At 36.5% G+C, this 13288-nt stretch overlaps 2 protein-coding genes and 1 non-coding gene across 7 annotated transcripts; 1 reads left to right on the top strand and 2 right to left on the bottom strand.

Annotated features, from left to right (window-relative positions):
* The first annotated feature begins 2557 nt into the window (after nt 1-2557).
* On the top strand, nt 2558-4029 carry LOC132278549 (geranylgeranyl pyrophosphate synthase, chloroplastic-like). Its single transcript, XM_059780362.1, has one exon. The coding sequence runs from the start codon at nt 2717-2719 to the stop codon at nt 3830-3832; it is 1116 nt and encodes a 371-aa protein (XP_059636345.1). The 5' UTR covers nt 2558-2716; the 3' UTR covers nt 3833-4029.
* A 650-nt stretch (nt 4030-4679) lies between these two features.
* TRNAD-GUC (transfer RNA aspartic acid (anticodon GUC)) lies at nt 4680-4751 on the bottom strand. Its single transcript has one exon. It is a non-coding gene; the product is annotated as a tRNA-Asp (tRNA).
* A 1045-nt stretch (nt 4752-5796) lies between these two features.
* On the bottom strand, nt 5797-13034 carry LOC132279653 (methyltransferase-like protein 2). Of its 5 annotated transcripts, none has more exons than XR_009471367.1 (10): nt 12600-13034; nt 12291-12507; nt 9260-9399; nt 8914-8947; nt 8288-8363; nt 7576-7753; nt 7399-7485; nt 7218-7317; nt 6781-6986; nt 5797-6120 (listed from the first exon to the last, which is right to left on the bottom strand). XR_009471367.1 is itself a non-coding variant. In XM_059781680.1 (9 exons), exons 1-9 carry the CDS (start codon nt 12879-12881, stop codon nt 6956-6958), a joined length of 1134 nt encoding a protein of 377 aa, XP_059637663.1. In that variant the 5' UTR covers nt 12882-13034; the 3' UTR covers nt 6301-6955. The 5 variants fall into 5 exon arrangements, 3 of the variants coding, with proteins under 3 accessions (XP_059637663.1, XP_059637662.1, XP_059637665.1); XR_009471368.1 differs by lacking the exon at nt 5797-6120 and adding an exon at nt 6301-6546; XM_059781680.1 differs by lacking the exon at nt 5797-6120 and having other exon boundaries at nt 6301-6975.
* Nucleotides 13035-13288: the final 254 nt, after the last annotated feature.

Below are 13288 nucleotides of genomic sequence, written 5' to 3' on the forward strand. Positions count from 1 at the left end.
CCTTCAAAAAAGATAACCTGTCCTGAATTTTAGTCAGCAAAAACTGAAACACATCCCGCTTGGACCTTCCCAAAATTGCCGGCACACCAAGATACCAACTATGCAAACCCTGCATTCGCAATCCCAAGGATCGACTAAGAAAATTGCGCAAGGAACCTGGGGCATTAGTCGAAAAGAAAATAGATGATTTACTAAAATTCACTTGTTACCTAGAGGCCCGTTCATAATCTGCCAAAATTCATTTCAGAACAAAAACTTCCTCCTGAACTGCAGCACAAAACACAATAGAATCATCAGCAAAAAAAAGATAAGAAATAAACGGAGCGCCCCAACAAATACGAATACTAAATAACAACCGAGCTTGCTGGGCTCTCAAAAGAGCAAGAGAAAGAGCTTCAGCACAGATAATAAATAAATAGGGTGATAGAGGATCGCCCTAACGCAAACCCCTAGACAGTTTGAAAAAACTCACCGAACTCTCATTAATTTTTAAAAAGAAAGAAACCATGGAAATGCAAGCTGTTATCATTTGAATCCAATGAGCATTCAAAACCAGCCTAGACAGCATGTGTAATAAAAATTCCCATTCAATCATATCATAAACTTTACTCATGTCAAGTTTCAACGCCAACCACGTCTTACTCCCCTTTCGCTTATTTTTTAAATAATGCAAAATTTCATAAGTAATTAAAATATTATCCGTAATATGATGACCTGCAACAAACGCACTTTGGGAGTCACTGATAAGGGAGCCAATAATCCCTTTCAGGCGGTTAGTCATAATTTTTGCAATAATCCGATAAGACATATTACACAAAGAAATTGGTCTGTAATAACTAACCTACGTCGAAGAGGAAGTCTTAGGAATTAAAACGATATTGGTATGATTAAAACTGGATAACAAATTCCCCGGTAGCAAAAAAAAACTAGAAACAGTACCAACAATATCCCTTTTAATTACCTCCTAATATTTCTGATAGAACAACGGTGTCATCCCATCCAGCCCAACGTCTTTCATCGATTGCATAGAAAAAATAGCCTGTTTCATTTCCAACTCCAACGGGGCTGACAAAAGATTTGCATTCATCTCAGCAGAAATCCGTACAGGAACATATCTCAAGAACTGACCAACATTCGTAGGGTGGGAAGACTGAAACAGACTTTGAAAATAACTCAAAAATACCGACTGAACTAAGGTCTCATCAGTCACCCACTGATTCCCGGCATCAAAAACCCTGAAATTGTATTGCGGCCTCACCTCCGTTTAGCAGTGACATGAAAAAATTTAAATTACGATCCCCCCTCTTGCAACCAAAGGAGGCGAGACTTCTGCTTCCAAAACAATTCTTCCTCTAACCAACAGGAAGTTAAATAATTTTCTAATTAAACCACTTCCGCATGACAGTAATTAGAAATTCGAGCTTTCAACTCACGAAGCCTAACAACCATACTATCAATACGAGCGCGGGAATTAAGATTGCGGAGCTTAGCCCAATGAATAAGAGAACAACCACTGAAATTGAGAAGAACCAACTATCGGAGTAGACCAAGCCGAATCAACAATTTGCCTACAATCTTCCAATAATGTCCAATGAGCATCAAAGTGAAATTGCCGTTTCCTAGACCGGACCACAGGCAAAAGTTCAAGAAGCAAGGCATAGTGATCTAATCCCACCACAGAAAGATGAGATAATTGAGCTCGAGGAAAAATAGATATCCAATCCTTAGTCGCTAGAGCTCAATCCAAACGCTCCTGAATATTAGCTGGTCCGTCTCTCTGGTTAGACCAGGTAAAAGGAAAACCCACATAACCGATATCCATCAAAGCACAACGATCAAGCAGAGTGCGGAAGGACCGAAGCTGCCACCCTTGCTTAACTCGGCCCCCATGCTTTTCAGAAATATGTAAAATAGCATTAAAATCACCAATGAGAACCCACCTACCAGACCAATAACGGGCACTATTAATAAAATACTCCCATTGCAAAGTTCTTTCCCAGTCCACGGTATTAGCATATAGAAGGGAAAAATACCAGGGTGGCTGGGTAAGGGATAAAACAACAACAGTAATAAAAAATCAAATTTTATTCACCACCCTTAACTGAACATTATCAGTCCATCAAAGGACAAGACCACCCGCAATCCCATCAGGCTCAACCAAATAACCATTAGAAAAACCCAATAATTGTTGAACAACCATGGTCCGTCTGCAAATTTTTAATTTCAGGAACACCAAAAATATCAGATAGTATTGAGCTTTTAAATGTTTGAGTTACTCAACCGTACAAACAGACCCAGATCTTGCCAATACGAATGAGACGACTTATTTATTTATTTATTTATTTTCTTCGGATGATATGACTATTTTTATTGATTATGAAATTAGAAGTTAGTGGATTGTGAAAGTCCCCTTAACCAGTAAAAAACGCGTTTGCACTTGTATCCTATCATCGACATTGGCCACATGTCACTGTTCTACCCCCTCTGTTGGCTCTCATCCAAAACCCTATCTCTTGATGGTGCCCCTCCCACAATGCTTTGGTGTCTTTCTAATAAAGTTGCCCACTTTCCAACCTCGCTACAAAATCTCATCCCTTTTTATTAAAACGTAGTACTATTTGAGTGGTGGGGTGGGTTCACAAAATTGGAGTCCTAAATTGGACACATAGTATATGTATGTAATCATCATCCATCATCTTGTATAAGCCACTAAGCAATGAGATCAATGAATGTGGTGGATTCGTGGGTTCAAACCTGTTCTCTTCTGAATCAACCTAACAGATGCAAATCTTTCACGGGTTTAATCTACAATCCATTGAAAACCAGACCCAATTTCTCTCTCAATCTTAGACAAAACCGACCCTTCTATTCTTTCACCGCCATTTCTGCGATCATCACAAAAGAAGAAGCAATCACAGAAGGAGAGAGCGCAAATGAAGAAACCAAATTCGATTTCAAGGCCTACATGATCCAGAAGGCCATGTCCGTGAACGACGCTCTCGACGAGTCCGTTTTGATCAGAGACCCACCACAGATCCACGAAGCCATGCGTTACTCTCTCCTCGCCGGCGGCAAGCGGGTCAGGCCTGTGCTCTGCATCGCCGCCTGCGAGCTCGTCGGCGGCGAGGAATCCAATTGCATGCCCGCCGCCTGCGCCGTCGAGATGATCCACACCATGTCGTTGATCCACGACGACCTCCCCTGTATGGACAACGACGACCTCCGCCGCGGCAAGCCCACCAACCACAAGGTGTTCGGCGAGGACGTGGCCGTCCTCGCCGGCGACTCCCTCCTCGCCTTCGCCTTCGAGTACATCGCCACCGCCACCGAGGGCGTCTCGCCGGCCCGAATCGTCAGCGCGGTCGGCGAATTGGCGAAATCAATCGGAGCAGAGGGGCTCGTGGCGGGGCAAGTGGTTGACATATCGTCCACCGGAGTGTCGGACGTCGGGTTGGATCAGCTCGAGTTCATCCACGTACACAAGACGGCCGCATTGCTGGAGGCGGCGGTGGTGCTGGGGGCGGTGTTGGGCGGCGGCGAGGACGAGGAAGTAGAGAAATTGAGGAAGTTCGCGAGGTGTATTGGGTTGTTGTTCCAAGTGGTGGATGACATTCTTGATGTGACCAAATCTTCCCAAGAATTGGGGAAGACTGCGGGGAAGGACTTGGTGGCTGATAAAGTGACATATCCGAAGCTGATGGGACTCGAAAAATCGAGGGAATTTGCAGAGAAGCTGAACAGAGAGGCCAAGGATCAGCTAGCTGAGTTTGATCCTCACAAAGCAGCTCCATTGATTGCTCTGGCTAATTATATTGCCCATAGGCAAAATTAGATGAAATTGAAATGGGGTTTTAGCTATAAAATTAATAATAATATTAATGTTGTGTTGTAAGTTGTAACAATTTTTATAGCATTGATTTATAGAAGAAGAGTACGAGCTATCAAATTTTTGACATTGACAAACACGTCAATATCTGTGTACTCTAATACTTGATTATGTGGTTTTTCATATTCCAAACGTTTTTCATATGGTTTTGAAAGTTTCCTCAGTACATCATACTCCAAATTATCCATACAACATAATTACAGTGTCATCCAAAGCTTCCATCATTAGTTTTTATCTTCATGCTGAAGAAATGTATAATTTTAGGTGAAATATATATATATATATATATATATTGCACATTCTCTCCCAACCCACCAATAACGTCTTTTTGATGTATATGGACCTAGAGTGTTTATAATTTGTAGCTCTAAATTTGCAATGGAGCAACAAAATAGCTACTACGTATTATTATTATTATTATTATCATTATGTTGAATTCATTTTTCAATTTCTCTAACTTGATTTTTATATCTTGCTAAAAAAAATAATAAAAATTGATTAAAAAAAAAAAAAACTTCAAGTTTATCTACTTTCTGGGACTGTCTACAAGACAGTGTCATTGGCAACTCAACCCTCAAACTTTTTTATTTTATTTTTTTATATATTTTATGAATGTCGATACATTCAAGAAAAGTTTGACGTCTAAATGTGGTTTTCAGAAGACAATCGAAAATAAAAAATAAAATAAAATAATAATAATTTTTTTAACTATAGTGCAAAATGGAATCATATTAGTAGCATTGATATACCCTGATAATGTATCTGTTTGAGGAATGAAAAAATGACCAAAAAGCGCCGTTGCCGGGGATCGAACCCGGGTCACCCGCGTGACAGGCGGGAATACTTACCACTATACTACAACGACTTGTTGCTCTTCGTCTCGTATCAAATTCTATTAATAACTAATTCTTTCCCTATTTAATACCGTACCAAGCCAGAATCAATCTGAAAAAATGTCAAGAAATTAAAGAAAGTGAGGAACCAATACATATTTGACAGCTTTGTCAAAGGTCACTAACTTTCGAGGGCAAAACGACTGTTACTCCAATTATTACCATCAACGTTCATTGGTTCATGAATTATTCTAGGGCCCATAAACTCTACCCTAAATTTTGATTGATTGATTTTTAGTTTTGAATTCATCAATGTCAACAATTATAAATCTTGGCTTTTGACAAAGAGCGCATTAAACCGAATTGAGAAGTCACAAAATATTTGGTAAACGAGCTTGTCAAAGAAAAATGATATCTTACAGGAAAATGATATGTCAAAGAAAAATGATATTTTATAGAAAAATAATACAAAACCGATAAAAAATCACCTGTTATATGGTAATAGGTTATTTGTACTCCCAAATCTTTTATGGTATATTATACACACAAAATTTTTGTAAACCAAAATATGCCTCGTCAGTTTTTACTCATTTTATCCTCATATCTTCTTTACCTTTTCTCCTTGCATATTTGTCATTCCTCCATAATTTTTATTTTTTCCTTTCAATAAAAAAGTTACACTAAATCAAATTTTTTTCTGTATTCTCTTCAACTACAATTTTATATGTTTTCCATCTCCAAGAAAAATAAATAAATAATTAAATAAAAGAAAAGAGAACATTTTGAAGACGTGTTTTATATGTCTTTAGTTTTTAACAAAGGCAAATTTATGGTAGTAAGTTTCAATTATATTTCAGGGAGGAAATAAGGGTGAAAGTACTTATTATGAAAATATGTTTCGGCAAGCAATCGTTTCGAGAAAACATTGATGGCTTTGTGTTTATATTGGATTTTCCGGCCACGATCGGAAGATATTCTAAAATTTGTTAAAGAAGGTAAAGTCTGATTTGAGGATGGGTTGGAGAAGGTTGGCAATTGGTTGGGAAAGAAAAGGGAGAGACTGAAAATTTGAGGATATTTTAGTCCTAAAAGCTTTATGTCTTTAATGTGCATTATAAACGAAATGCCAGATCATTAGTCGGTTACAAATCGGAGTAAATAAATCGGGTGAAATAGCAAATACTCTTATCTTATATCATAATCATTTCCCAAGTCGCTTCTACATGATCAGCTTGTTTTCTGTTATTCTTGCGATTGCGAACAGCTTGATGCAACAGCTTCTATTTGTATCTTTACCAGATTGTCAAGGCAGCCAAAGCTATGCTCTTGCCCAGCTATCTCGGCAACATCTTAAGTCTGACGTTGCTCTTGTTCATCTTCCGGTTGATATTCTGGCTTTGGCTGCCAAAGATTATTTATGTTGATTTTAGTGGTGGTGTTGTTTGCCAGGGCCAAAAAAATAAACAAATAAATAAAAAATAAAAAAGGGGGCAGCAGCTCTCAGGAAAAATCAAACTGTCAACATTCATGGTCCTAGCTCAGTGCAAGGAAAGTATTTGGGTAATATTGTATTTTCACATAAATCAAAATTTGCAATCTGCACATTACTATCATTGACAGATACATGTCACATGAAACATATACATTCTCAATGGCCTAGATACTGTACTAATATCAGGTTCACTTGGAATTCCAAATTTTCCTAAAATAAGAATTTTCAGAAAAAAAAAAAAAAGAAGAAGAAATTTGAGCAATTGGTATTGAATCATTGTTTAAGCCACCTGTCACCTGCAAAGCTTATGTATCTTCCACTCCTGGGCAGGAAAGCTGCTTTCAGTAAATGCAAGAAAGCAAATTTAGAAAGTGGAGGAACACAACCAAAGACAGCATGGCGAGGAGAGAGATTCTGGCATTCACAATACCATTTTCGCTTTTGCTGAGATTGCACCAAATGTTTGAACTAGAATTCTAAAGTAATGATACAACCAAATGCATTTCACTAGTTTATCAACCAAAATTTCAACGGGCAGAAAATGCAATCTGTATGAGGTAACAACTTACAGAAGAATACTGGGGTCCAGGTCATTAAGCAAAGAGGTTTCTTCCAGAAGCATTATTCTTCTGTCCTCTTACTTAAAAGAAATACCTTGCCTCTTGAAAGTGAAGGGGTTCATTCCCCCAAGAAGTCCATCCACCCATCATTTCTCTAGCAAATAGTTCAATGCATCGAGCAGGCTTAACTCCTGGCACATATTCCTGTAGCAACTCTGAAATTCTCAACAGAATAATAGTTTCCATGAGCCAATATCAATAAACGACAACATATCCACATTTCGATTGATAAATCTGAATACCTATGCTTGTTATAGAAGGACCTTTTCCTAATGGGACGTGTTAACAGGAAAGAGACAAAAAGAAAACTAAATAGTTCCAGAAGGTAAGAGTTTATAGAGTGATCCAAATCTTAAGGATAGTACGCCATGTCAGGAAAACAATACCTCCAACTGGGGGCTTCCTAGAGTAATCCCCAGGAACACTGATGAAGATCTGATTGTCTGGAATAGGTTTGAATATTGACAAGCATTCAGAATCCACAGCCTGTAAAGTGTGACAGCCAATTCATAAATTGTGCATTCAAATAATCCGGGAGGAGTGCAGTCAGAAATCAAAGTCACGTACCCTATGACAGTAACCCAGGAGGAGGCATTCATATGGCCGATGATGAAAGAGATCCAATTCACTTATCAGTGAGCCATCTGCTTTCACCTATAACATTCAAGTACATCAAGTTTTTGGACCCAAGAACTGGCAGCTTTTTGAATGATTATTACCATATTTAAGTAATTAAAGTATCACCTTTAACCAGTAAAGAGTAGCCATATATTTGACTCCCCATGTAGGAAATAGTTCTTTGTCAATAAAACTCCGCAGCTTCTCCCTGTTGGTCACCCATAAGGCTACCAATGCTCCTTCTGTATGAGTAAGTTGCATAATGGGAAGAGACAAGAAGTATCGGTTAGGCAAAGTTAGGTACCTGCAATGATGAGGAAAACAAAGCACCAACAAGAGAATGTGAATAACTTTGTTAAAAGTATCTCCAATGAGGAAAAATGATGGTTTTAGCGTAGAAAAAGAAAGTTAAGTGTTGTAACTTGCAACCTAATATTATGCAATTCCACAGCTGCCAATAGTTTCTATCACTAATAATAATGCGATCAATTAAGCCTATATCCAGCTTACAATTACATAAAATAAATATCTTCCATCACCTTTGCAACTACAAATTGAAGAATTAATCTTGTTCCAGAATTTCTCAAAAATCAGAACACAATGAGTTCTTTCTCAAATCCAAGAACTATTAATGGATACAAAATACATTTAACTTGTATCAGGTAAAATTCTAGCAGTTCACTCCGTCAGTATTAATGCAAAAGTGCCTTATTTCTAGTAACGGATTTTTAAATTGAAAGGCTCTAGAGGATGGAGAACATGATCATAGATTCAACAAAACCAGGTAAAGTTTCAATACTAGAAACCAGAAGGAAAGCACGAGAATGTTAATACATACTTCAATTTCTGATGAGCAGAGCTATTTTCCCATGGTGGATCAAGCACTATAAGATTGAAGCCGCAATCAGATTCAGCTGCATGGAGAAATAGAGAACATCTGACACATTTATAAAAAGGTAGAACTGTAACTACTTTATGTTATGTCCAACAAAAATCTCACGCAAAAAAAATGAGAAAGACAAGCAAATTTACACAAATGAAAAGGCATGGCACCAAAGATAGAGAATGATTCCCACCAGCTAAAAATTTTTATATCATAAATTTCCTTTTTATATTTTGTTAAAGAAGCATTCTTATAAACTATACATCAGGTATCTTATGACCAAGCCTGAAAAATAACCATTAAACTTTTGCAATGTCTTAGCCAATTTGCCATAGAAACGCACAAGGTTCAAAGTATGGTATAATAGTGATACTAGCATTCATTCAAAGGGACCAACTTTGCCAAGGGAGATTTCATAAGAGAAAGCATTGGATGCAGATGCATCTACTTCATATTTGACCATTAACCAGGGAGCTATCATGTCACTGTCCACAATGTGCATTTGCCCACTTAACAGCATAAGATTTCTTAACCACGCATACTCACACAAAAGCTGCTTACTATTGCATCAGTAAACATACCAGGAATCAGGTTGTGAATCTGCCTCAGATCAGACTTCAACATGATAAGAAAAACAAAGCATAAGCATCATGTAAGACACATCAGAACTGTAGCATACAAAATAAATAAATAAAAGTTAAAAGTAAAAAATCTCAGTAAGATTCTAAAAATTAGAACAGAACAGAGATCAACAAAGTAATGGACTACTGGATTAAAACCATTACTATATTGGTAGGACCAAAAATGAGTTATACATAAATCAAGATAAAAGTCTATTTTAAATAATTTTCCATCAGGAACAAACGCTGGATAATGACAGTTCCTTCATGAATAAATATAAAGTTTTCAAATGATTTAATTTCATACCATGTAGAAACAACTCTTTCTAGGTATTATATATTTGCTGTTCAGGAAATCAGCCTCCACATCATTACTTGTCTCATTAGCAACTAAGTTATTAAATACAGGGATCACCCTTTGTTCACCGTATTGAACAAGCGAGGAACCTGAGAAACCAATATGAATGCAAAAGTCATTTCAATTCAGAAGCTGAAGTATAAGATGACACTTGTTTGAGATGACAGAAAGCTTGCAAATAAAAGTAGTGCAAGAAACATAAATTCTAAAAAGGAACACACAAATTTTAAATGTAACCAAAAAAGGCTTTTAAAATGCACATTTAACCATCTGTGCTATAAGACTACCACGCTAAAGCCATTGTACAAAGTAATAATGTTATGATGTAGTTTCTCAAGGCCACTCAAGGAGGTGGTTCTAGTAAGTGACAATACTGGAACTCGTACTTCAAAGGGGAAGCCTACAAAAATGACTGATTTGATCATTTTGTTAGAGCAACTGAAAATATTCAGCCAGTGAAATCTAACTTGGATATACATCTTGAAAACGGTGTTTTTATCTGTGGTGGGGGCTCAGATTCACATTTTGATGCTTTATGATAGCAGAAAGACTAATTCAAATTTTGCATCTTGTCAAAGATGACATATAATTTCATTCATTCCCATTATTACCATAACTTAAGATCATGCCTTTGGCATTGGAAGTAGTCATTAGTCCTTATTGTATGTCTTAGTGAGTAAAACTTGTAGAAGCTCTAATTTGTGGTGTATATTGAGTGCATTCTCTCCAATGAATCAAGAAGTCATCAACTTTAAGTGTCAATATTTTTTATGTTTGCCGCAAAGATCACATTGAAAATTTTGAATCTAACTCTTTGTAGAGTGAAACTAAAACTAAAAAATAATTGATCTACCAATTCCATAATGAAAAATTTGCAGATACTAAAATTTCCATTAATATACTTATAGAAAATGTCATTGTGCAGTGCTGGTTCAGGTGGGAAGACTGGAAATAGATCTAACGTTGGCATTTTTGCAAAAAATACCTGCTCAAATTCACATGCTGGCATTTGTTAACCCCAGCTTTGTCATTGCATCAATCAATGGCCCCTAAAAGTAATTCACTACCTAGTGTTTGTTGTGCCTATGCATAGTACATAACAGAACGAACCGTGACGTTCCTCAATTATGTAATGGCCACTAAAAGAAAATTCACAAACTAGTGTTTGTCCTGCCTATGCACACTACATAAAAGAACAGACCTTGAACACTTATACTCCTTCCATTGCAAAATAAATGTCCCAAATAAGTGTCCCTTTTGAAAAGTATAAAAATTAAAACTTCCCTAATTATCTTTAGATTTTGAATTTTTTTTCCAAATTAACAATATAAATCTTTAAATTTTGAAGGGTGAGTTTTGAAATTTTAAAGTGTGACAGGTATTAATTTCATGTTCTTATATAGATTTTAGAAGACAAAGGAGTCACATATAGACACGCTGACATTATAAAGGACATGTATAATAGAACTCCGAACAAACTGTAGGTGAAAGAAGTGAATTTCGAAATACAGTATCCTTGCATCAAAAAAAATACTAATCATGTATCTTACCTTAGTCATGGATGAACTAAAAAAAAAAATCAGAATAAGATTCCATCATATAATGGTATTTACTGATGATAATGGTATTTAAAAGACATATATATATATATATATATATATATATATATATATATATAATTTAAATTGATGAAATTAGAGCAAGGGTAAGTACCAAATCAGGGGTTTGGAGAAAAATTCTAGAATTAAGATGTTTTAAGATAAGACGAAAAAAATGGTATACATGGATTCTTCACTTTAACGATTGTCAATGTTGGGAATCTTGAGTATCGAGATATACCAGAAAGCGAGTATCAATGTTAGTTAGACTCGATTATTCACAAAGAAAATATCATAGAATTAAAGCACGATAGGTAAATAGAGGAGTGTTTCCAACATATTTGGTGATTGATGTATTCCTCTAAAATTGAAAGGTAAATTATAAAAAACATATATCAAACTTATCACACTTCATAATTCTTTATAGGATTATATATAAACGACAATGATATGAAACAACCAACATACTTAGAAAACGAACGTAGCCAAAACTGGAGGTTGAGGTGGGTATTTGGAAAGGCAAGAAAGGCTTAAATTATAGAGGAGCATTTTCATGAGACGATTGAAATTGCACCTATTGAATATAAAATGAGAGAAAATTCACCAAAGGATTTTTTTTTTTTTTTTTTTTTTTTCCCCCTTCTTACCTTGGCAAGAAACACACTCTCACACCCAACTTGCCCCTATAGGGACTTAAACCCTCGACCTTCTACCTTGGAAGGTGGGGAAGTACCACTAGCCTACAGCCTTTGGTAGAAAATTTACTAAGATTGTCTATGAACATGTAACAAAAAAAATGATAGCATGGGTTAACATAGTATGTAAGGATATGATAGCATGTAGTTTGACCAACGTTATTACCTCGCATTTAGACATTTCTGTTGGATATGGAACAAAATGATTTCAGAGAAATTTAAACCTTCTGCTAATTTTGAATTTTGAAAGAACAATGGATACTTGAAAGACTGATCATTTCTGCAATAGCTCGAGTTTTCTCAAATATGGGGTAGCCAAGCTCAAACACTTATGTGGAGCTCAACTTGAGTTCAATCAGAGCCTAAACGCTCTTGCTGCATGACCAAGTCAATTCAAGATCCGAACAAACCCCTGCTCAACTTGACTAATTTGCAATCCTAGAGAAGATGGCTCTTATATCTAAACCGTATTCGATGAAAAGTTCTTAACACAGAACTACCAACCATCTACGACACTGAACTATTGTCCATCTACAACTCTGTGTCTATCAATCTAAATTTACACCTCATGTTCTTGGAACTGAAACTTTCACCAAGTGTCACTTGAGTTATTCACTATGCCAATAAAAATAGATTAAAATTGCCTCTCATAAATTATGCATAATTTCTACAAATGAGAAACCAAACCTCCATTTTGTGTGGCTTGATTAAAATTAAGGGTTATCTCATACAAAGAGGCCTGCCAAACACTTTCAAGCTCAACAAAAGACTGTTCAGCACTTGGCAAACAGGAGTCTGTATGCTCCGAGAAAGAACATCCATCACTCAATTTTTGCATCATCACCAAAAGATCAGTAGCTCCAAGTAATGATTCATGAGCCTTCAACAAACAAGGCCTCGCCTTCTGCAACAATTACACAACCAATTCACATAGCAAACCACACACAAACACACATTATATATACACATGGACATTTATAAATTGGCGATATGTACCTGATGGCGCTGATCAGCGAGTTCTTCTCTTTCGTTGAGAGTGCGAGGCTTTTTCTCTTTTCGTTTTCGTTTTCTTGATTTTGAGGAAACCCTAGGCTCTTCGTTGGCGTTTCCGGAATTGAAGAAGCGAGAGTAGTACGCTGAAGGTGAAACCCTAAATCGAGTGTAAGAACGGTTGATGACTCGAACCGGATCTATGAATATGGCATTTGAGCTTTCGAAACGGTAAATTCCTGACTGTAAGAAGACAGAGAGCTGATCGCTCGTTTCCGAGTCCGCCATTTTCAGCTCAAGTAACCGTTTGGCTGTTGAGAATAACCAGGAAGAAGGAACTGGAAAGGAAATCAATTTTTTAACATATTACAAATCGAGGAAGAAATATACACACAGGAGATGAGAAAGAACAAAGAGAGAAATAAGCTTTCGATTACTCAACCCAATTCATGCATACTTATAGGCCGATTTTCACTCACACTTTACGTTCTTTTCCTTCATCTTTAGCAGTGAAAAGTACGCAATTAAATTCCTTAAACTTAGGTATTTTAGGACATTTTTCTATCTTACTTTCTCATTTTAGACTAATTTTATATTATTACCCTTTTCAAGCACTTATTTCAAAAATAAGTTAATTCAGTCAAATAAAAACATTAAAGAAGTTAACTCAAGCTAAATGGAAGAAATGAGCAAAG

This window comes from Cornus florida, unplaced genomic scaffold, assembly GCF_030987335.1.
Source record: "Cornus florida cultivar Cherokee Brave unplaced genomic scaffold, ASM3098733v1 CherokeeBrave_3.0.0_Hap2_Chr10, whole genome shotgun sequence".
Taxonomy (NCBI): Eukaryota; Viridiplantae; Streptophyta; class Magnoliopsida; order Cornales; family Cornaceae; genus Cornus; species Cornus florida.